The sequence below is a fragment of the Myodes glareolus genome, chromosome 3 (assembly GCF_982192425.1).
Source record: "Myodes glareolus chromosome 3, mMyoGla1.1, whole genome shotgun sequence".
NCBI classification, from domain to species: Eukaryota; Metazoa; Chordata; class Mammalia; order Rodentia; family Cricetidae; genus Myodes; species Myodes glareolus.
Genome location: NC_142028.1, coordinates 27,640,782 through 27,663,162, shown reverse-complemented (window position 1 = coordinate 27,663,162; position 22,381 = coordinate 27,640,782). Strand labels below are relative to the sequence as shown.

The 22,381-nt window shown below is 51.0% G+C and overlaps 2 protein-coding genes across 7 annotated transcripts; both read right to left on the bottom strand.

The window, feature by feature from the left end:
- Positions 1-3,384: 3,384 nt before the first annotated feature.
- Eno2 (enolase 2) lies at positions 3,385-12,622 on the bottom strand. Of its 3 annotated transcripts, none has more exons than XM_048444222.3 (12): positions 12,503-12,622; positions 11,277-11,379; positions 10,719-10,814; positions 10,556-10,614; positions 10,174-10,243; positions 9,654-9,787; positions 9,224-9,446; positions 6,984-7,181; positions 6,125-6,326; positions 5,735-5,843; positions 4,649-4,707; positions 3,385-4,367 (listed from the first exon to the last, which is right to left on the bottom strand). In XM_048444222.3, exons 2-12 carry the CDS (start codon positions 11,359-11,361, stop codon positions 4,298-4,300), a joined length of 1,305 nt encoding a protein of 434 aa, XP_048300179.2. In that variant the 5' UTR covers positions 11,362-11,379; positions 12,503-12,622; the 3' UTR covers positions 3,385-4,297. The 3 variants fall into 3 exon arrangements, with proteins under 3 accessions (XP_048300179.2, XP_048300180.2, XP_085543223.2); XM_048444223.3 differs by lacking the exon at positions 12,503-12,622 and adding an exon at positions 12,314-12,468; XM_085687097.2 differs by lacking the exon at positions 11,277-11,379 and having other exon boundaries at positions 12,503-12,564.
- Positions 12,623-12,905: 283 nt separating this feature from the next.
- Positions 12,906-22,151, bottom strand: Lrrc23 (leucine rich repeat containing 23). 4 transcript variants are annotated; one of them, XM_085687099.2, is made up of 8 exons: positions 22,129-22,151; positions 21,186-21,352; positions 20,988-21,097; positions 20,318-20,571; positions 18,529-18,659; positions 15,049-15,185; positions 13,695-13,988; positions 12,906-13,237 (listed from the first exon to the last, which is right to left on the bottom strand). In XM_085687099.2, the coding sequence occupies exons 2-7, from the start codon at positions 21,309-21,311 to the stop codon at positions 13,715-13,717; spliced, it is 1,032 nt and encodes a 343-aa protein (XP_085543225.1). In that variant the 5' UTR covers positions 21,312-21,352; positions 22,129-22,151; the 3' UTR covers positions 12,906-13,237; positions 13,695-13,714. The 4 variants fall into 4 exon arrangements, with proteins under 4 accessions (XP_085543225.1, XP_048300176.1, XP_048300177.1 ...); XM_048444219.3 differs by lacking the exon at positions 22,129-22,151 and adding an exon at positions 21,834-21,990; XM_048444220.3 differs by lacking the exon at positions 22,129-22,151 and adding an exon at positions 21,702-21,841.
- Between the last annotated feature and the right edge of the window lie 230 nt (positions 22,152-22,381).

Here is a 22,381-nt window from a genome sequence, read left to right as displayed (position 1 = left end):
CGCGAGAGGGCTGGGTGGGAGGGGCTGTGGACTGTGAAGGCAGACTTAGGGAGGCTGAAGAAGTTTGGGGACAAGGGGCTGTGGCAGGGGTGAAGTGGGAGGGTTTGGGGGGTCCTGAAGTAGAGATTGGGATAATGGGACTATATTGGAAAGATGGAGAGGAAGGGCCAGAGCCTTAGACTGGAGGTGTTTAGGGGTTGTTTGGGGAGAATACGATGGAAGTTTGGAGACCTAGGCGGAAAAAGATGAAAAGATGAAGAAGACATGCTACGAGAATGGTGTTTCGGAAGAGATAAGAGTTTAAAGGGGATCGGTGTTGAAAAGAATGCAAACCTCGAGAATTTGGGAGTGATGAAGTGAAGCTAGAGGGAGTCCAGATACCTCTGTGGGAGCACAGGCAGGAGAGGTCCCAGAAGAGATTTTAAAAGGTGGGACCAGATGCCTATTCTAGAGGGAGACTGGGTTTGGGGTGGATTGATCAAACCTGAGGGTGGGACTTTCAACCGAACTAAGAACTGCTTCCTTTGGCAAATAAATTGGAGAATGAATTAGAGAGGACTGGAAGGAAATACAAGATAAATAGGGTCTTTGTGGCATCGTGGAGGGAGGGTCAGTGATGGGAAAGAGAAGAGCTAAAGATGGAAACGGAAAATGCCGCGAAGAAATGACAGAATGGGGCCGGCAGGCCCTGGCATGTACAGGGAACTGAGGAATGGCACTTCATATTCGGGCCCGTTTTCCTTCTCAAGTCTGTTTGAAGTCACTACTGGCTTCTTCGGTCATGGTCCCAGAAGGAACGAAGTGGAAAGGACCTCTACACACCCTTAGGTGCCCTGAGTTCCCTCTAACAATCGTTGGAATATGGAGGTAGTCCCCAGCACAGACCACAGCGTGATCGAGTGCTGTCAGTGTGTCCAGTCTACAGCCATGAAGTCAGCATCCCCTGTCAGTCCACCGGGGCCTTCTTCTGGACTCCCAGTCTGGCCGTGCACCAAGCAGCAACGTCTCTCAGGACAAAGGACACTAGAGACAGGGCGATTTTTGGCAGCTGAAATTGGGAAGGCTAGAGAAAGGGAGGGAGGCGGGCTGGGAGGTGGGAAGAGCTGGAGCCGGAGTCTGGATTGGGAGCCCTTAGTAGTTCACCAGATTTGGAGTGGGGGTAGGGCATTTGTGGGGTCAGTCTAGCTGCAAACCAAGTGGGTAGAGTAGGAGGCACTGGACGGGCAGACTACCTTCGGGAAGGAAGGAGGAAGGCTGGCCTTGTATCAGCTCACTAAGTCCTGTGTCACCATTCCTTAAGCCAGATTCAGCCAAGTTCTTGAACTTACCCCAAAGCTCTCAACAGATTCCAAAGCACTAGGGAAACCGAGCGAGAATCCTCCCACCATCGCACCACCCTGAAATCCCTGCCTCTGCAGGGACTCACTTTACCCCCATGCCCATCTTCTTGTCCCCTTCCAGGGCCTCCCAGAGACCAGGTCAGCTCCCTGGCCTCCTGTGGCCCTGGCTTCTTTTCCTCGGTCCGCCAGGAAAGCCTCTGCTCCTTCCCTCCACCAACTAATTTTGCTCCGAGACTCCTCCTCCCTCTTCCCTCTCCCCATTGCATTTCCTCTCTTTCCTTTAGTTTCCCACTGGGCCTGGCCCAGGCCCTTTCCAAATCTTTTCTAGACTGAGCTTTTCTCCTTGTTTAACTACTAAGGCAAATGCCAGGATGGTAACTTATCTAAGCCTAAAAGAAAAAATTTAGGCCTAGATAAGGACAGGGGATGAGACGAAGAAAAGAAGCCAGCGCTACCCCTTCTAGTTCCTCTGGTACCCAAAGCCAGGCTCATAGCTTGGCTGCTGGAGCATCACACATATACCCCACCCCCATCCTTCACCCCAGCTCCTTCTCTGGCCCCAGCCCCCCACAATCCTCTGGTCTCCAGGCAACGGCACAAAAGGAAAGTAGAGAGGGGCCTTGGAGGCCCAAGCAGAGCTAGCTGTAACCCAATCCAACCCAGTACCTGGAGGGGGTGGGAGCGCTGTCAGAGAGACACCTAGCCAGGATAGAGGAAAGAAAAGACAGGGTTAGGAAAGGTGGCTGCAGCTACAATAGCCCTGGTCAGTCTGGGAGCTTCTGAGAAACCAATCTCAGAGAAAAGTGTAGTGAGCCCCATGGGAGACATGACTGGGTGCTAGGAGAGAGGGGAAAGATGAGATGGTTACATAGAAATTAAGAGGTACAGGGAAGGAGAGAAGGCAAGAAGTTCTTTGAACGGAAAATAGCTGAGGGATACAGGAAGAAGAGCAAAAAGAGATGTGGCTCCCGCCCATTCACCAAAGAAGTGTTAACCCTAGAGGTTGAGTGAGAGACGGGCGGAGGGTGCAACCTTGAAATTCTTCCCACCCCAACCGCACCTTGAAGTCTAGTATGACGTCCTGCAGGACTTGGGCTCCCCCTAGTGGCCACAGCTACCCATGGGCAGATCCTGCTTGTAAGCGTGAGCCCTGGCACCCGAAGCAGTCATCTTGTAAGAGTTTGACCCCCAGGGTGGTCCCTAGGCTGAGTGGTTCAACACCACAGTCCCACTGGAGCTGAAAGGTTAGAGGGCCTCTAGCTACACACTAATGTCCTCCTCATAGGGGAGGCTGTTGAGCCCTTCAGGCATTGTGTCCAGTTTACTGAAGAACTCAGATTCCTCAGGCCCACTTTCATACCTGATACCATTCTTCCCTCCCCTTCTTCCTTTATTCCGCAGTCCAAAGAAATTGGTTGCCTTGAAGTCCTGTCTTCAAAGCCATCCAAAATGCTGTTGAGGAGGCTCGTACAGGAATGCTTTAGTTGCTAGTCTATCACTCATCCCGACTCTGGTCTAAGACTTTGAGAAACAGAAATACCTTACTCCTCACCCCAGATACACACTAACCCTTGAGGGACCCCTGGACCAAAGGTGAAGAATCCTTAGTTCATGAGAGAAAGGAAAAAGGGAGTAGGAGGATGAGGAAGAAGAAGAGGAAGAGGAAGAAGAAGAAGAAGAAGAAGAAGAAGAAGAAGAAGAAGGAGAAGGAGAAGGAGAAGGAGAAGGAGAAGAAGAAGAAGAAGGAGAAGAAGAGGTAAAATCAGATCTCTGAGTTTGAGGCTAGCCTGACCTACAAAGCAAGTTCCAGGACAGTCATGGCTACACAGAAACCCTGTCTCAAAACAAACAAACAAACAAGCAAGGCAAAAATCAACATGGATTCCCACCTAGTCAGAGATGCCACAGACTTGGTCGTATGTTCAGTGGCTTTCTTCTTTTTGTGCCCTCCCCAGCTCTGCTGTCGCATTTCACCAATATCCAGTCCTTTGTCTTCCCTCCTCTCATATGGAACAGAGAGTAAAACTCCCCGGACACGGGGTGGTGCACTGTGATTCAGACTTTAATGGTGGTGCTCATTTCAGAGCCACAGAGACAGTGGCAACTGTGGGACATGGCGTGGGGGAGTGAGGCAGTGCTCTTGTGCAGCTGGGGAAAGACTAGGGAACAAAAGGCTGGGGAGAGAGCCGTGGGGGGAAAGCCCCCAGGGCACACAGTGGCATTCTGTGAAGTACCAGGCTTCAGGTAGTACACCAAATGAAACAATTGCTAAGGCCCTTTTCTGTTACCTTCCCATGCTAACAAAACCTCCCATCCTGGGTCATCTTGGGATGCAACCACATGAAAATACAGATGCCGAATTCCTGTCAAGTCACGTCAATTTCAGACTATAGTTATGGGGAGCTAGCTGGCTGACAAGCTGAACAATAAATAAATAAAATAAATAAATAAATAAATAAATAAGTGTGAACTCACACGCACACACACACAAAGGCCTTGCCAAACATGATCACGCATCCAGCACTCCCCAAACACCAAGTCTATACATAGTTCATGGCTGATACACAACATGAAAATGGCAGCGAGGCACACATGCCACACGGTCCCATCCTAAACACCTCAGCACACCGATCCTGAAGCTCCTGTCAGACGCTGATGGCTCTTCTGTGGACCCCATTCTAATCTTCATTCTCATTTCCAGTTTTTTTTTTTTTTTTAAGAGAAGAGAGAATAGACAGGCAAGTGGGAAGGATGGAATCCCAAAAACTGGGGCCCAGAGAAGAGGAGGAACAGCAGCAGCAGGGGACTGGGGAAGCCAAGAACAGCCAGAGCAGGTGAGTTGAGGTGTTCTGGGTGACTCTGGGCGCAAAGTATCAGGGTGAACCATGGCAGGTGAGGACAGCAAGGAGGCTCCAGGAGGGTGAGATGGAGGTTCCAGTCTTGAGGCAGGCGAAGGTTCACAGCACACTGGGATTTCGGAAATTATGTCCTGCAAAGCGAGCTTCACCCCCCAGCTCCTCTTCAATTCTGAGAGATGATCCAGAAAGTGGCAGTCAGGGGACTGGGAGGAAGCTGCTTTCCTCTCTGGGTCCCTCCAGGCTCCTTCTCTGAGGACTGCCCCAGGGTGAACATTCCCTGGCTTATAGCCATAGTGATCTGTCAATCAGACCCGCCCTAGCCCCACTAAGTGAAAGTCTTTTCCTGGCCTCAGCTACTCTCCAGGTCCTGGATGCTAGAGATGGGATGATGGCCTAGTGGGGCGTTTAGTCCCAGATCTGGGGTTCTTGTTTTTCAGGGACCCTCCTCACCTCATGAGCTGGTTGTACTTCGCCAGACGTTCAGATCTGCATGGGGCACCGGTCTTGATCTGAAACATCCAGAGGATATACAGCTTAAAGATTCCCTTCCCCTGGTTAGATGACCCTACTCCCCCTCCCGCCATTTTTTACTTTGAGACAGTTTCATAGAGTGCCAGGCTTGCCTTATATTCCTGCTTCTCCTGCCTCTACTTCTCACGTGTTGGGACTATAGGCATGTGCCACCAAGTCCAGGTCATTTGTTTGTTTAAGACAGGGTTTCTCTGTGTAGCCCTGGCTGTCCTGGAACTCACTCTGTAGACCAGGCTGGCCTCAAACTCACAGAGAAATACCTGCCTCTGCCTCCCAAGGGCTGGGATTAAAGATATATATATGCCACCATTGCCCAGCTAGTTTATTTGTTTTGAGACAGGGTTTAACTATGTAGCCTTGACTGTCCTGCAGCTCGCTATGTAGACCAGGCTGGTCTTGAACTTATAGAGATCCTCCTGCCTCTGCTTCCTGAGTGCTGGAACCCAGGACCTTGCACATGCAAGGCAAGTACTCTGCAACTGAGCTAAACCAGCAGACCTGAAACTTCTCCTCTGCGGTTGGATTAATTAATTGTAAAAATCAATACTTTATTGATTCTGTGTCTGTGTACATGTCTGTGAGTCCGCTCATGCCATGGTGTGCACGTGGAAGTCAGAGGACAGCTGGTAGGAGGTGCTCTCCTCCCAACATGTGGGTCCCAGGATTCACACTCGAGGTCAGTCAGGTTTGGCACCAGGCACCTTCACCTGCTGAGCCATCTCACCAGCTCAAAACTACCCCCTTTTTCTCTTGTTTGTTAAGACAAGGTCTCTCTGTATAGCCCTGGCTCTCCTGGAACTCATTATATAGACCAGGCTGGCCTCGAACTCACAGAGATTCACCTGCCTCCCAAGTACTGGGACAAAAGGTGTGTGATGCCAATGCCTGGCAACACTTCTAGCTTCAAACTCCTCTGACTGTCAGTCTTCCGGCAGGACCACCTGGGCCTAGCACCCACCAACCCTACGAAGATCTCTCCTACTACCGCAAACTGGCTCCACTCACCTGGCCTGTGCACAGTCCCACCACCAGGTCAGCAATGAACGTGTCCTCTGTTTCTCCGGAGCGATGACTCACCATAACCCCCCAGCCGTTCTCCTGGGCCAGCTTGCACCTGCAATGCACACCAGCACTGACCTGCTGTCCCGAGGCGCAGGCATTCCCTCCCAGCCCCAGGCTTGCCCCGTGTCCAGAAACAGCTGGAGGAAAATGACTAAGCGGAAAGGCCGCGGGGGCGGGTCGCGCAGTGCAGAGAGAAGAGGAGTGAGAGAATTGCAAAGGGTACCCAGCTTTCATCGACACTCCAGGGCAGAACCGGGCTAGGACTAGGAGGCTTTGGAAAGAGGGATCCAGAAGGAACAAGGGCCAGGCCAGAGAAGGCCGCAAACCACTCACGCTTGGATGGCTTCTGTGACCGAGCCGATCTGATTGACCTTGAGCAGCAAGCAGTTGCAGGCCTTTTCCTCCACCGCCCGCTCGATGCGCTTTGGGTTGGTCACTGTCAGGTCATCACCCACTATCTGGATGCCGACGTTGGCTGTGAACTTGGACCAAGCTGCCCAATCATCCTGGTCAAATGGGTCTTCGATGGAGACCACTGTCGAGAGAGCAGAGAGGGGCCATTAATGCTTCTTGAGCTCTGGAGGGACACCCTCCTTTGATTTGCCCCCTGACAAAGCCTCCTCATCCTTGTCCCCCCCCGCCCATCTTGTCGGGGGCCCAGGGAGCTGTCCTTCTCATACCCTCTCTGAGTTCTATTGGTATTGCCAGGGAGTCCACCCTCATTCCCACTCTAACGCTCTCCTCAATTGGTATCTATTTTACCTTGCCCTCCCTCAGGAAGATGGAGGCCAGCAGCCTCCCTGGAGTGGGGCAGAAGCCTTTGGTAGATCTGGGGACTCTGTAACCCAGTAAGCCTTTTCAGGCAGCAACGCCAACTTCAGTATCTACCTTCATCAAAGACGCTAAGGCCTGCCACTTTCCTCTTACATCCATCCATGTCTCCCCATCCCTGCTCCTTCCGGAGCCCCCGCTAGGACTTAGTAGCTCTGAGAGCCCAGGTTCTGAACCAGATGGAGGAGACCCGTTACAGCTACAGGACACTCAAACCTCCTTCCCTTCTCCCTGCTTCTCGGGTTCCTTAGGACATTACCTGGCACCAGAATGTACCTTGTAAGGTTCACAGTTGCCCTACAGGGTCCCTACCTCTTTCTGCCTCTCCCCCCTTCCTATCCCCCACATCCCTCGCTCTCACCAGGATAGTTCCGAACAAAGTCCTGGTAGAGTGCCCCCAGCTGGTCCCCACTGATGTATCGGGAAGGATCAGCGGGAGATTTGAAATCCAAGTCATATTTGCCATCACGGTAAAACTCAGAGGCAGCGACGTCCATGCCAATCACGATCTTTTCCGTGTAGCCGGCCTTGTCAATGGCTTCCTTCACCAGCTCCAAGGCTAGAGACAAGCACAGTGAAGTTACGGGCAGGAGAAATGGGTCGGAAGGAAAGAGGGAGGAGAAAGGAATGAAGAGTGGAAGGGGAGGTGTGGCTAGAGAGAGGCTAGCCAGGGAAATAGAAGAGTATTAATCTGTTACTAGTAGTGCTGGTCCCCCTCTCCACACCCTTCACCCACACCTCTTCCTGATGCTGCATCTTGAACCCAAGGCCTCATTCATTTGAGGCAAGTTGTCTACCCCTGAGCCACATTCCTACCTCCTTTTCTTTTTCATTTTGAGAAAGTGTCACACTAAGTTGCCCAGGCTGGCCTTGAACCCAGTCTGTAGCTTAGGTATACCTTGAACTTCCAATTCTCCTTCCTCAGCTTCTAAGTAGTTGAGATGCTAGGTCTGCACTACCAGCCTGGCTAGCAGAGTGTGTGTGTGTGTGTATTTTGCTTGCATGCATGTATCTGCTCCATGCCCATGTTGGTGCCCACAGATGCCAGAAGAGAGTGTTAGATCCCTTGGAATTACGTGAGTGCTGAGAACCAAACCTGAGTCCTCAGCAGCAAGTATCCTTAAACCACTGAGCCACCTCTCCAGCTCCTAATAGCAGCTTTGTTTGGTGCCACATCATAGTAGCCTTTTACATATATTATCTCATTTAGTCCTCAATGATATTTGTAGAACTTGGATTTTTACTTTTTTGTTTTGAGACTGGCTCTCACCATGTAACCCTAGCTAGCCTGGAATTCTCTGGGCAAACCAGGCTGGCCTTAAACTCAGAGATGTACCTGCCTCTACCTGAAATTAAGGGTGTGCACCTCCATGCCCTGATCAAATGTTTGCTTGTTTGTTTTGTTTTGTTTTTTTCCATTTTCTGGTTTTTCAAGGCAGAGTTTCTCTGTGTAGCCCTGATTGATCTGGACCTTGCTCTATAGACCAGACTGGTCAAGAACTCAGAGATCTGCCTGCTTCTGCCTCCCAAGTGCTGGAATTAAAGTCATGTACCAATCTCACACCCTCTCCACCTCACCCCCGGCAAATAATTGGAATTTTTTTTTCTTTTGTGAAACAGTCCTGGCTGTCCTAGAACTCACAGAGATCCTCCTGCCTCTGCCTCCCAAGTGCTGGGATTAAAGGCATGTGCCACCGTCACCTGGTAAATGTTTGGTTCTTTTTGTTTGTTTGTTTGTTTGTTTTGAGACAAGGTTTCTCTATAGCTTTGGAGCCTGTCCTAGAGCTAGCTCTTGTAGACCAGGCTGGCCTCGAACTCACAGAGATCCACCTGCCTCTTCCTCCCGAGTCCTGGGATTAAAGGCATGTGCCACCACCGCCCGGCCAATGCTTGGTTCTTAAAAGACCACTTCTGCATCTTTTTATTATCATCATCATCATCATTATTCTCTTTTCTTTCTTTTTGGACATGGTTTTATGTAGCCCAGGCTAGCTTCAAGTTCATAGCAACCCTTAGGCCTCAGCCTCCCAAGTGTTGGGGATTTCAGCCAATAACTCTTCAATGTTCAAATGAAGGCAAGGAATCTGATTCCAGAGCAGAGTCTGTGTACATTGTATACCGATCTGCATGCATTTGCATGTGTGGACATTTGTGTGTGGTGTGGTGGCCTCAGCCTGAGCAGGCGCTCTACCCCTGAGCCATACCCCTCCCCAGTACCTTCACTTGTAACCATGATCTTTACAGTCCCCTCTGTAGCACAGAACATGGACTTGAATACCTCCCGAGAGTCTGGGAAGGGGACGGGTTTGACGTGGAATTACCTCCCTAGAGCACGGTATATGTCCTCTAAGTCTGTTGCAGTATAGGATGAAATGAACCTTACCCAGATCACGTCCCAATAGTCTCACAGTTTAGGCTGGTCAGGTAAAAGACTGATATCCGAGGTCTATGTGTGACATCAGAAGGCCCCCTGGAGCCCACCCTAAGGTCTGGTACCTCTTGAGATTTTCAGAAGTTCAAGGACCTGCCACCAGTACCCTCAGGACCCACGTGTGCCACCTTTCCCAGTGTGAGACTCAGAGTAAGGGCTCCAGGCCTCACCTTCGCTGTTCTCCAGGATATTGGGGGCAAAGCCACCTTCGTCTCCTACATTAGTGGCGTCCTTGCCATACTTGTCCTTGATGACCCCCTTGAGTGTGTGGTACACCTCTGCCCCAAGACGCATGGCATCCCGGAAGCTCTCAGCACCCACTGGGAGGATCATGAACTCCTGCATGGCCAACTTGTTCCCAGCATGAGAGCCGCCATTGATCACATTAAAGGCCTGGGGAGCCACAGATGGTCAGGGAGTCAAAGAGTCACAGAGGAGTCAGAGAGCCTTCCCCTCCTGCCCCTGGGATAGGATCTCCAGGTCCCCCACATGCCAGGCTCAGGTTTCACATCCCCACCCTTTCTCTCTAGCTGCCCCTTCCCCTTCTTCCCCTCATCCCTCACCAGCACGCACTCCTCCTCTGGAAGAGACTAGGCTCACCGGCACAGGCAGGATGAGGTCTGAGTTCCCAGCCAGTTGAGCAATGTGACGATAGAGGGGTAAGTCCCTCTCGGCTGCCCCAGCCTTACACACGGCCAGAGACACACCCAGGATGGCATTGGCCCCAAACTTGGCTGGCATAATAGAGAGGAAGACACTGAGCAAAAAAATGCCCCTCCCTCTTATAGCCCCTGCCCCTCCTAGACTCCCAGGAAAAGCTAGTTAATGAGATCCCACCATACCCCCCAACCTCCAGCAGCAACTTATTCGTTTTCTACGACAAATAGTGGGGTTGGGGGAGGGGGTGACAAGAAAGGGAAAGCCTCACCTCTTCCTAAACATCCCCCGGATGACCTCATGCCAACTCCTAGCTTTCTGTCTCTCTGTCTAACGTCGTTCCCTCCCTCTGCAGTGGCTTTGGGCAAGGGAGGAGGAGGTCCCCTGACACCCACTGTGCCCCCAGCACAGCCCCTTCCGGTCTCTGTGCTTTCCTTCTCCTCCCAGCCCAACCTCTGCTTACATTTGTTCTCAGTCCCATCCAACTCCAGCATCAGGTTGTCCAGTTTCTCTTGCTCCACCACGGAGAGACCCTGTGGGCAGAGTCCTCATTATCCAGAGCCAAGATGGAAGCTGGGCCCTCAGACAGAGGGTCCCCTCCTTCACACACAGTCTTCTGAGTGAGCAGGGTCCCACCATATCCCTGTGACAGCAGCCTGCTCTGCCAGCTTTAGGGACCTTGAGTTCCTGCCATGGCAGAAAGCGGCGTTTTCCCTACCCCTCCCTCTGTAACCACAATTCCTAAAGCATGGGCTCTTTTTGCACCCCCCTTGTCCCTCCCTGGGCCCAAGATTTCTTCTAGGATTCTGGTCTAGCAGCCACCCCCAGGAAAGAGCGGGGCTCACTGAGCTGATGAGGGCTGGTGCAATGGTGGTGTTGATGTGATCCACTGCCTTCAGGACACCTAGAAAGAGGAAGAAGGGCTGGTCAGTCCAGGAGGGGGTGGGGAGGAGAGGAGGGGGAAGTCATCTAGGGGACTGGGGCACGCTAGGAGCGGGCCATCATCACCTTTGCCTAAATAACGCTGTTTGTCCCCATCTCTTAGCTCCAGGGCCTCATAGATGCCAGTGGAGGCCCCACTGGGGACTGCAGCCCGGAAAAGACCTGGAAGAAGACATACGATGAGCAAAGAGGGAGGACACTCTGGGCCAAGAACTCTTTGGACCTTCCAGGCTAAGCTCCTACCTGCTACATCCAGACTTCCCCCTAGACTGTTCCTTACACACACCGTGCCAACTGCACAAGCAGGGCCTTCTCACCCGCCCATCTGAGGCCTCACAGGCACATGTGGGAGGCCGCAGAAACAGCGCTATGCTAGGCAGAGCATGCGTGCTCCTGCGCTGGCACAGGCACACAGACAGAGGCAGGGCCGCTCCCACTCTGAACTAGAACACAGACCCATCTAGCCCGGCTCTACAAGTCGAGGAAGATCAGCCTCCACAATTCAGCCTTAGGAACCTGGCCTAGCACCCCCTGGTCCCTGAGTACGAAGGAAAACCTCAGAAATCTGCCAGACCCAGCACAGGGGAAGTAGGGGCTGTGGAAAGCCCATGCCCCGCCCATCACCTTTGGCAGTATAGAGATCCACCTCCACGGTGGGATTCCCACGGGAGTCCAAGATCTCTCGGGCCCAGATTTTCTCTATAGACATGATGATGGTTGGGATCTCCTTGGGTGGAAGAGATGGGAGAAAGATAACAGGCTTAGAAGGGTGGAGCCTGAGGCCAGTGGGAGGGGCCAGAGGCTGGGAGGGCTGGGAAAGAGGTTACTGCAGTGGCGGGGGGTGGGGAGGAGCAAACTGCAGTGGGCCTCTGTGGAAGGAAGGGGTTCTTCCTCCCCCCGTGGAGATAGGGAAAGGTCAATGCAGTGAGGAAGGGGAGCTTGCTGCAGCAGGAGCGGGGTACATCTCATGACAAGCTGGGAGAACCCCGGCAGTGAAGAGGGGAGGGGCACGGCAGCTATTCCTTCACCCCTCAGCAGCTTCACCGACCAGTAGGGTTCCCCTAGACTTCCCCAGGCGGGATGGCTGCCAGGCTGGTATTTTTTCCTTGGATCTTGGAACGGGAAGAAGAGGGGTTGTCTGGGCAAGCGGAGCCCCAACTTGACAGCCCCCATACACAGGGTCTATAAAACACTCTCCGGGGTCGTCACCTCTCTCCCAAATATGAGTTCCTCCTCTTTTCAAGAGGAGTCTGGCTGGGGACAGCATCCTGGGGTCAGGCCTCCAGACCCTAGGGGCTGCAGTGGGGAATCGTGAGGTAGTCCAGGCTGAACCCATCGTCTTCCCTACCCCCAGACAGATTCCCCACTCCTCTCATCCCTCCCCCATGCATCGGAGAAAAGGAAATGTCAAAGGAGAGAGGCGAAGAGAAGGAGGGACAGAAAAACGAGTCTAGAGCAAGTCTGAGGCAGCCAAGGAAGGGTGAGAGAAGGTATCTCCCCAAATGCAAAGCAAAAAGGACGTGCCAGGCAAACACGCGCCACGGGCCGAGACATCGAACTTAAGAAACAAATCAGCAGGACCCTAGGCGAAGACCGGCGTGGGGAGAGGGGCAGGCGAGGGTGGAACCGTGCAATTAGAGAAGCGGGTGCAGAACTGGTACCTAAACCGGGAGGAGGTAAGAGCCAGAAAGCCGCGAGCTGTCCGGAAAGGCCCGGGATGGAGGATGCTGGGGAAAGCAGGTGACAAGCAGGTCTGCAGCGTCACCCGCCGGGCGCGCCAAGCCCAGGACAGAGGGGAGTGAACGCGGCAAGGAGCGAGTAAGGGGGATGCGGCCCGATGCGGGCCTCACCTCGAGGACTGCAGACTCAGCCGGTGGCGGTGGCGGTGGTGACGGTGGCGGAGCAGAGAGAGCTGGAGTGGCGGCGGCTGCGGCTCCCAGCGCGGGCGGGGGGCGGGCAGGGGGCGGCGCCTACAGAGCCGGGCTGGCGCATGTGACCCGGAGCCCCCGATGAGTCAAGAGATGCAGGCGGAGACGCACGTACGAGCGCGGGTGGTGGTGGGGAACGGGTGGGGGAGGGGAGGGGTGATCCAGGACCAGGATGGCCACCCCCAAGCGCACTTGCCCTCATAACCCATGGCCAGCCAAGTCGAGGGAAGCAGGCATCGCCTCACTTCAGCACTGCGGCAGGTACTGACCCATGCTGGTGGAGAAGCCCATCACGCGGACTCATGAACTCGGTCAGACACGAGAATATCAAAATACCGTTTTATTTGAAACCTGAATTGTCACACCACAGCCCACTCCTCAGCTCCTTTCTCCAGACAACCCCTACTCCATCCTGGTTATCCCAGACCTGCTTGAGGGCTGTCCCCGATCTAGGCTCCAGACAGAGCTTGGGAGTTTAGGCCCATAGTGCAAGTCACACAGAGATGACCACCGAAGAGCCTGGGCCTTGGGATATGATGGATTTTTAACTCGGAGACAAAAGACAGCAAGTATCTTCCACTTCCTATCACAGGGTCATGAATGTTGTGGTCCTGCACTGGAGTCTTATCAATTCTTGAGGCCAGCCTCATTGGTCTCCTGGAAGAAGAGGACAGAAGGGCAGCTTGTGCCCCACTAGAAATGCCCACATCCCTGGGCTTCTCAGACTCTGCTTCACTGCCCTCCTTTTGCCTCCCCACCTGTGTCCTGCTATTTTTAGATTCAGATTTAGTGCAGGATCTTTTCCCTGGCCCAGCTGCAGCCTCCACGTACCACCAGCCACCTCCTTTCCCCACGAGCTCCTCCATGCTCCCAGATCTACCCCTTTGTAGCCACCTCTTTGCAGGATATGATTGCCTATCAGTTCCTCTGCCTACCACTCACTTTTCTGGTCCTCCGTGTCCTTTATCAGCTCTTCCCGGGCCTCTCATCTTTTCTTCATACCTAAGATACCTCTAGCCCCTAAGTCTGCTCTCTGCTAAGGGTTCTCCTGGCCTCCTCTGTGTGCACAACCTTTGACCTTCTGCAGTTGCCTTTCCGGCAGCATCTCCCTTACTATTGGTTTAGGAAGAGCCGCTAAGATGGTGGCCGGTATGGTTCCATGTCATGGTCTGCATCCAGGTCCTGTTCCTGTTCCTCCTTCAGCCTCTGACGGATCTCCTCTGCCTCAGCCCGGTCCTCATCCTCAAAGAACTCTTTGTCTAGGCGCTCTAGGTTTGCCATCTGCACCAGGGCCTCCTGGCGGTAGTCAGTCTCATCTGCACACGGGTTGTCCAGCATCACCAAGGCTCGCAACTTGGGCAGGTCCCGCAGTTTGGCCAGCTCCCCCAGGTCAGCAATCATATTGCTCCTGTGGATGAGGTCACGAGGGCTTACCTTAGGAGCATGAGCTTTGATTGCTAGCCAGAAATTGGGCTTCCTCTGTAAGAACACCGCCAGCTGGGCCCTAAAAGCAATGACTGTTGAGGACTGATCTGCCAAGTGTGCCTCTACTTCTCCACTGCTGGGATTAAAGGCGTGGGCCACCACGGCCAGGTTACATTTCATGCTTAGTATCAGTGAAGGGCTGTCCTCTACAGGTGATGCTCAGCTCAGGAGCAAAGAAACCAGAAATGGAAAGGTAATGAGGCCTAGGAGAGAGAGAAGGGCATTTATATAGGATCCAGACAGGAAAGTGGCATTGGAGTCAGATTGAACTGCTCAAAAACAGGGATTAGCAACATTGTGGTGAATTCCTATAACTTAACTAAGCAGGAGTTCAAGATGTTGGGACCAGCCTGGTTAATGTAGCAAGACCCCCATGTTTGAAAATGAGAAAAAAATCCAGATATGGTAGTGAATGCCTTTAATCCGAACCCTCGAGAGGCAGAGGCAAGAGGATCTCTGAGTTGAAGGCCAGAGAAACCCTGTCTCGAAAAACCAAAACCATAAATAGAAAGAAGAGAGAGAGAGAAGAAGAAGAAAGAAAAAACAGATTCTTTTAGATGTTTAGGGCTCAAGAAGATCTTTGTGTTGCTCTTTGAACCAAATGCAGAAGAAAGAAAGAAAGCAGAGGGACTAGGGAGATGGCTCAGTGGTTAAGAACACTGACTGGTCTTCCAGAGGATCTGGGTTCAATTCCCAGCACCCACATGGCAGCTCACAATTGTCTGTAACTTCGGTTCCGGGGGACCCAATACCTATGGCAAAATACCAATGCACATAAAATAAAGTAAGTAAATTAAAAATAGTAAAAATAAAATAAAGAAAGGAAGGAAGGAAGGAAGGAAAGAAAGCAGAGGACAGGACCCAGAAGGAAAACAAGGGAAGGACCCAGCTGTGGGTTACTGGGAGGGCCACTGATTCAGAAGCTGCTATAGGTGATGATGGCTTGGGTGCAAGGTGGGTGTTAGAGAGGCTACTCCCCGTACCTCAAGTTCAGGTACTGCAGTGATTTCATCTCATTGGAGAAGCCATCCAGAGTTTCAATCTGGTTGTCTCGGAGATGCAAAGTGGTCAGGTTGCTGAGGTTCTCCAGGCCCTCTATCTTCTTCAGCATGTTCTGAGCCTACACTCAGTATGTAATACATTGACTCAGAGAGGGGAGCAGAGGGAGGGAGGTTGGGAAAGGATGAGGAAGGAGGGGAGTAGAGGGGCAGATAAGAGAGTGTGGTATAGAAAATAAGGAAGTACAAAAGTAGGTGCAGTGGCCCACCCCTAAATAAGGCAGGAAGGTTGTCATGAGTTAGAAGCCAGCCTGGGCTACTTAGTGAGTCTCCAGGCATGTCTGAACTATAGTGTGAGACCATATTTCAAATACTACCACCCCCCCAAAAAAAAGACAAAGAAGGGGCCTGCAGGATTGCTCCGAGAGCCAAGCCTGACAATCCGAGTTCATTCCCCAGTAGCCACATGGTAGAAAGAGAACTAACTCCTGCAAGTCATCTCTGACTCCATCTGCAGGCTGGGCTGTGATTACCCCCAATGAAAAGGAATTGTAAAGTAATTTTAATTTAAGAAGAAAAAGAATGGGGGCTGGAGAGATGGCTCAGAGGTTAAGAGCATTGCCTGCTCTTCCAAAGGTCCTGAGTTCAATTCCCAGCAACCACATGGTGGCTCACAACCATCTGTAATGGGGTCTGGTGCCCTCTTCTGGCCTGTGGGCATACATACAGAAAGAATATTGTATACTAAATAAATAAATTTAAAAAGAAGAAGAAGAAGAAGAAGAAGAAGAAGAAGAAGAAGAAGAAGAAAAAAAAGAAGTCTAATTCTTTACCAGATTTCCAGATTTCCCAGAACAACAAAAATGATGATGATGATGATGATAAAATAATAATAAAAATCATTACTGGAAACTAGTTTCTGGGCTAGGGAGGCACTGGTGGTAGAGCACTCTTAAATCATGTGCAAGGCTCTGGTTTCAATTCCAGATACCAAAAAAGAAAAGAAAAAGAAGAAGAAGAAGAAAGGAAGGAAAGAAAGAGGAGAGAGAGAGACAGAGAGAGAGAGAGAGAGAGAGAGAGAGAGAAGATAGACCAAAAGAGAGGCAGGTGCTGGTGGCGCACACCTTTAATCCCAGCACTCGGGAGGCAGAGGCAGGCAGATCTCTGTGAGTTTGAGGCCAGCCTGGTCTTCAAGAGCTAGTTCCAGGATATGCTCCAAAGCTAGAGAAACCCTGTCTCAAAAAACAAAGCAAAAAGAAAAGAATAGGAAAGAAAGAGGAAGAAAGAAAGAAAGGAAGGAAGGAAGGAAGGAAGGAAGGAAGGAAGAAAGAAAGAAAGAAAGAAAGAAAGAAAGAAAGAAAGAAAGAAAGAAAAGAAAAAGAAAAAATAAAGCTGCCACTCCAACAAGAGCTGGGTTGTAGTCTCCTGCTGTGTTCTCAGCGGTCTTCTCCGTCTCCATCAAGGTCACCTCTAACTATGGAAGAGCTGCTGGAAGCTACCATTGGTCCAGGAGCCCCACTCACCCAGAGGAGTGGCTGTGGTACCACTCTAGAAAGCAGCATGCCCAGCCTAAACAGACACGTAGAGCCTGGCATGGTGGTGCACAGCTGCGATCCCAGCACTCACTTGGGGGACAAGAGGACAAGTCTGAGCTATGTAAGGAGTTCAGACTAGCATACCGGGAGACCCTATCTCAAAAGTAATGAAGACTTGGAGTCGGAGCAATGGCTCAGCAGTTAAGAGCACCTGCTGCTGTTTCAGAAGACCCAGGTTCAGTTCCCAGCACCCACATGGCAGCTCCAGTTTCAGGGAATCTGACCTCCTTCCTGATCTCCAGGGGCACCAGACACACATACAGCACTACCCACACATACATACATACATACAGACAGACAGACAGACAGACAGACAAACACTCATAGACATAAAAATAAATAATCATTAAAAGTAAAGTAATAGAACAAAACAAGATATTATGACATACATCTGCAAATCCCAGCCCTCAGAGACTGAGGCAAGAGGATTGTTATGTTATGAGTTCTAGGCCTCCCTGGGTTACATAGGCCAGTCAGGACTACATGGTATGACCCTTAAAAACCGAGCCAAGCCTGGCAATGGTGGTGCATGCAGGAGACAGGGACAGACCAGAGAATTTGAGGTCAGGCTCCAAAGCTACAGAGAAATTCTGTATTGAAAAACCAAAAAACAAACAAACAAACAAAAACCAAAAAGCCCAAATCAAACACAAACAGACAAAACACAGGCCGTGGAGACGGCTCCATCAGTAAAGTTCTTGTCATACAAGCACTAGGACCTGTGTTTGTGCCCCCAGCACTCATGTAAAAAGCCAAGCTTGGGGGTGTTCAGTCAGTCATGCCTGCTATTGGGGTAGAGACAGACAGATCCCTGGAGCCCACAGGTCAGGCAGACAAATTAATCCGGCATTTCAGGTTCTGTGAAAGAGCCTGTCTCGAAATACAAGGTAAAAAGCCACTGAAGAAGATGCTTAAGTCCACCTCGGGCTTCCACACACAGCACAGCCGCACACCTGCATGTTCGTGTGTGCACACGCAGATGAGAACACACAAGATAAAAACAGTAGATTATAGCTGGGCAGTGGTGGCCCATGCCTTTAATTCAAGCACTTGGGAGGCAGAGGCAGTCACATCTCTGAGTTCAAAGCCAGTCTGGTCAACAGAGAGAGTTCCAGGACTGCCAAGGCTGTGAAGAGAAATTCTGTTTCAAAAAATCAAAACCAAAAATATATTTGATTATAATGGTCCTTCCTGGAATCCTGGCACATGGAAGGTGGCGGTGGGAAGATCAGGAGGATTTCAAGGTCCTCCTCAGCTATGTAGTGTGTTCAGGTCAACCAGGATTACATAAGTCCCTGTTTCAGGTTGGACACTGGTGGTGCACACCTTTAGTCCTAGCTCTTGGGAGGCAGAGGCAGGTGGACCTCTTGAGTTCAAGGCTAGCCTAGTCTACAGATGGAGTTCCAGAATAACAAAGACCACAGTTTAAACACTGTCTTAACCACCCCCAGCCAAAAAAGACTCTCTCTCAATAAATAAATATTTAAGTGGCTTCATTGGCCTGCTTTCTGTACTTGAATAGCGCATTTTGCAACAACCTGTACCAATACATTTTCTCTGTATTTTCCACTCATCGTGTATCGTAGCCCTGCTAGGTTGGAAGCCTACCTTTCTTGCTCCCTCCCCCTTTTCCTCTGAAAGACAGAGTCTTATTCTGTAGCCCAGGCTGGCCTCTAACTTTCAGCAGTCCTCCTTCCTCAGCCTCCCAAGTACTAGGAATATAAGCCTAAGATTGTACGTATTGTCTTAGCATTATATTTCCATGGCATCAGACATCATGGAAGGACTTGTCATCCTCATGGTGAGGAAGCTGGGTAGAAGCCAAGGCTGTGATCCCTTCCCTGCACCACCCTAGGGCCCAGTAAGCTACCAGGAAGAGATTCTTCAGTTTAGGAAGGTTGATTCCCAATGTGCTTTCTAGCTGGTTCCCCCGAAGCTCCAGGGTATGCAGGCTTGTCAGTCTTTCAGGGTCCAGACCACTCACGTGACGAATGCGGTTGCCTGCAGAAAAGGAGGGAGTCAAGTGCACAAGGGTCCCTTCTGAATGTTCAGCCTTAGAAAATTTGGCCCCTCTGTATCCTCTCTCCCTCTAATGCAGGGTGGAAGGGAAGAAGGAACAACTCCAGAGCAAGATCTTTGGAGCCCCGAGGCAAGAGGCCCTGGAGGGTTTATCTGTCAATGCTTTGAGAATGAATTAGTAACCCCTAAGCAATGCACTGGCCTGACTTCCTTCCCTGCTGCACATTTTTGGTCAAGTGATGTTTCCCTTAAACAACCAGTGTGAAACTGTCATGTGCGCTGGGCCTCGTGGTCCTAGCTACTGCGGAGCCTGAATCCACAGAATCAGTAGTCTAAGGCCTTTCTAGGCTACTATTGGGTGAGTGAGCTCAAGCCCAACTTGGGAAACTTATGAGATCCTGTCTCAAAATTAAAAATAAGTCGGGGATTGAGAGATGGCTTAGTGACTCAGAGCACTGACTGCTCTTCCAGAGGATTTGAGTCCAATTCCCAGCAACTGCATGGTGGCTCACAACCATCTATAATGAGATCTGGTGTCCTCTTCTGGTGTGCAGGTGTCCATGAATACAAAGCACTCATACATAAGATGCATAAATAAACCTTTTACAATTTTATAAAAAATAAAATTAAAAAATTTATAATAAAACTGGGGATATGGTCAGCACAAGAGTGCTTGCCTGGCATGCACAGGGCCCTAGATTCAATCCTTTGTAACACACACACATACACACACACACACACACACACACACACACGAAAGAGACAAAGAGAGAAAGAGGGAGAGAGACAGACAGACAGACAGAGACAGAGAGACAAAGAAGGGAGGAGAGAGAGACAGACAGACAGACAGAGACAGAGAGATAGACAGAAACAGAGAGACCAAAAGAGAGAGATTGTTACCTGTGCCTTTCACAATGGTATTTCTCCAATCTATTTTTCTATAGAATTTATCTCCTTTTTGATTTATGTTTTATTTTTTGAGACAAAGAGTCTCACTCTGTAGGTCAAGCTAACCTGTAACTCCTTACGAAGCCCAGACTGGCCTTGAACTCTAGCAATCTTGCTTTAGTCTCCAGTGTGTAGGAACTGAGTTGCAAGCCACCAAACCTGACTTCTTATTTACTTATTACGTTCATTGCTAGCCGCCCCTCACCATAAACTAGAGTGACACTGCTAAGAATAGAGATTTTTGGTTTTGCTCATTTCTGTATTCCAGCATGAAGAGCTGTCATAAAGAATATTATAAGGAGGGGTCGGAGAGATGGGTCAGAGGTTAAGAGCACTGGGTGCTCCTCCAGAGGACCTGAGTTCAGTTCCCAGCACCTGCATTAGGCAGATCACAGGAGATCGGACACTTTCCTCTGGTTTCCCAGACACCCACACATATGCACACACATGTTATTGAAAATAAAATTAAAAAGAATATTAAAATGAATTATAATAAGTGTTTTTTTTGACCAGGCCTCATATAAGTATAGGCAAGGCTCTAATACTGAGTTATACCCCCAGTCCTGCACGTCCTACACACTATGAGTGAGTCCATACAGACGGCTGAGTAGCTCAGCCAAGAGTCATATACTGCCTACTTCCGTCAGCCCCGCGCTAGCAAGGGAAGTTCTGTGTGTTTCCTACGGACCCACCTTTGAGATCCAGGCTTCCTAGACGGGGATGAAGGATGCCTTCTGTGTCCACGATCTGGTTGTAGGAAAAACTGGCGATCTGCAGGTAGGGTAGCTCACTCATCCGGGCACTTCGCAGCTGATTCCCGTCAGCCTTGAGCCACAGGAGGTGGGTGAGACTGTTGAGCGGCGACAGGTCTGTAATGTGGTTCTCAGAAATGTCCACGTACCGAAGATGGATGTAGGAGCGCAACAGGTTGATGTCTGTGAGGTCCCTAGGAGATGGGGGTGGGGGTGGGAGATTCACCATAAAGGATAAGAACCCAGCAAGAACTGGAAAAGAGATACTGAGCAGAGGGCAGCAGAGACGGCTTATAAAGAGATGGCAGAGTAGGAGGGGGAAGAGGAGGCAGGTGGAGTCTTGTTCTTGTTTCTCAGTGCAGCGATCAAAACCAGAGCCTTATACATGCTAGACAAGCCTTCGCTGTGGAGTCTCTGCCTGGGCTTGGAGACGTAACTTAGTGGTAAAAACGTTTGTCTAGTATGTACAAGGTACAACCTGATCATGGACACTGAGGACGTCTTTCTTCCCTCTCTTCCCATTAGGTCAGATGAGAGAGTCATCAGGTCTAGCCTAAACACTGGAACGAGAGAGGGGAGGCTGGCGGTGCTCCAGCTTCTTGGTCCTCACCTGTCTTTAGCCTCTAGCTTAATATAGGCATGAGCCAGTCCACTGCCAGTCTTGCAGAGTAAAGAAAGCCCTTCCTTCATCATGGCCTCCGTGAGGGGGGTGGGCATCCACTGTAAGAGGAGGGCAGTAAAGACTTCTCTTCGCAGCTCTCCTCTAGCCCCCTCCCCCAACCCCGGGACCTCTCCTGCAGGCTCTCACTTCCTCAGAGACTTCTTCCCCCTCCTTCCGGTAGTCTTCCCACTCTTCCGTCTCCTTGTCTTCCTCTTCCTTTTCCAGATCATCCTGGTCTGGCTCAATGTCGTCCAGATCATCTTCATCCGACATCTTGCTCCCCTCTGCCCTCTGGAGTCAGCTGAAACTCAGTCCTGGTACCGAGGAAAGAGGTCTTAGTTCCCACCCCATCCCACCCTCCGGTGCCCTCACCTCCATTTACACCTAGGTACCCTGTACAAGCCGGTCACCGCTGACCTCCCACAGTTCGGTTTTCCCCATCCTAGAGAACACGTTTGGGTTCCCAGCCTCTGCTTGGAGGACCCTGCTCCCTCCGGGACACCTTCCCAAACTCCTGACCGTTCTGGCCTCCGCAGTGGCTCCAACTCTGCCCCAGCAACCTAGTGATCCTGCTTCCTGGATTCCTTTGATAGAGTTCTACAGGTCCTCCTAAAATCTCCCCCACCAGACCCTCCTCCCCTCTCTTATCTACCTACACCTCACCTCCGGGTTCCCTGCCACCCCCAACCCTTGCTCTTATAATTTCTTATAATGCCTTCTCTCTGCTTAACACCATTGCCCTAAGGCACAGTCTCCAACTCCCCCACGCTGTTCGCCTTCGGAGGGGGCGCAGACCCTGGTTCTCTTCCTCTAGCAGTAGTTATGGAGAGGATTTTGATGCTGAGAGTCCAGGACTACTTTTTTGTTGTTGCTGTTGTTGTTTTGGAAGACGCAACTGGGGGAAGGTAGGCGAAGCTGTATACCGTTGTTATGGCAACGGGGGCGGGGTCGCTTGGCTTTGCAGCCTGCTTCCGTTAAGAACCCGGAGTAACCCAACCGTAAAGCGCAAACCCCAGTGCCCCTACAGGCACCTTCAACCGGTAGTTCAGTGGTTGCCAAGTTACGAGGCCAAATTCCCACTCCCACGAACCTGGAGGAGACAAGGAGAGTGTCACGCGGCTAATTGTCCGAGGACATTAAACAAAGGTCCGCTTAGAACAGCATTGCAGAGAGGTGGGTGGGAGGCGGGGTTGGCCATTATGTCCTTAAAGGGACCAGATGTCCGTTGCAAAGGTACTTATTGTGCTTTAAGACTATCCCTAAGAAGCAAAGGGGGGTTGGATGAACGGGGAAGGCACTAGGAGAAGCAAGAAATGCTAAGGATGGGATCTGTTGCTGCTCGA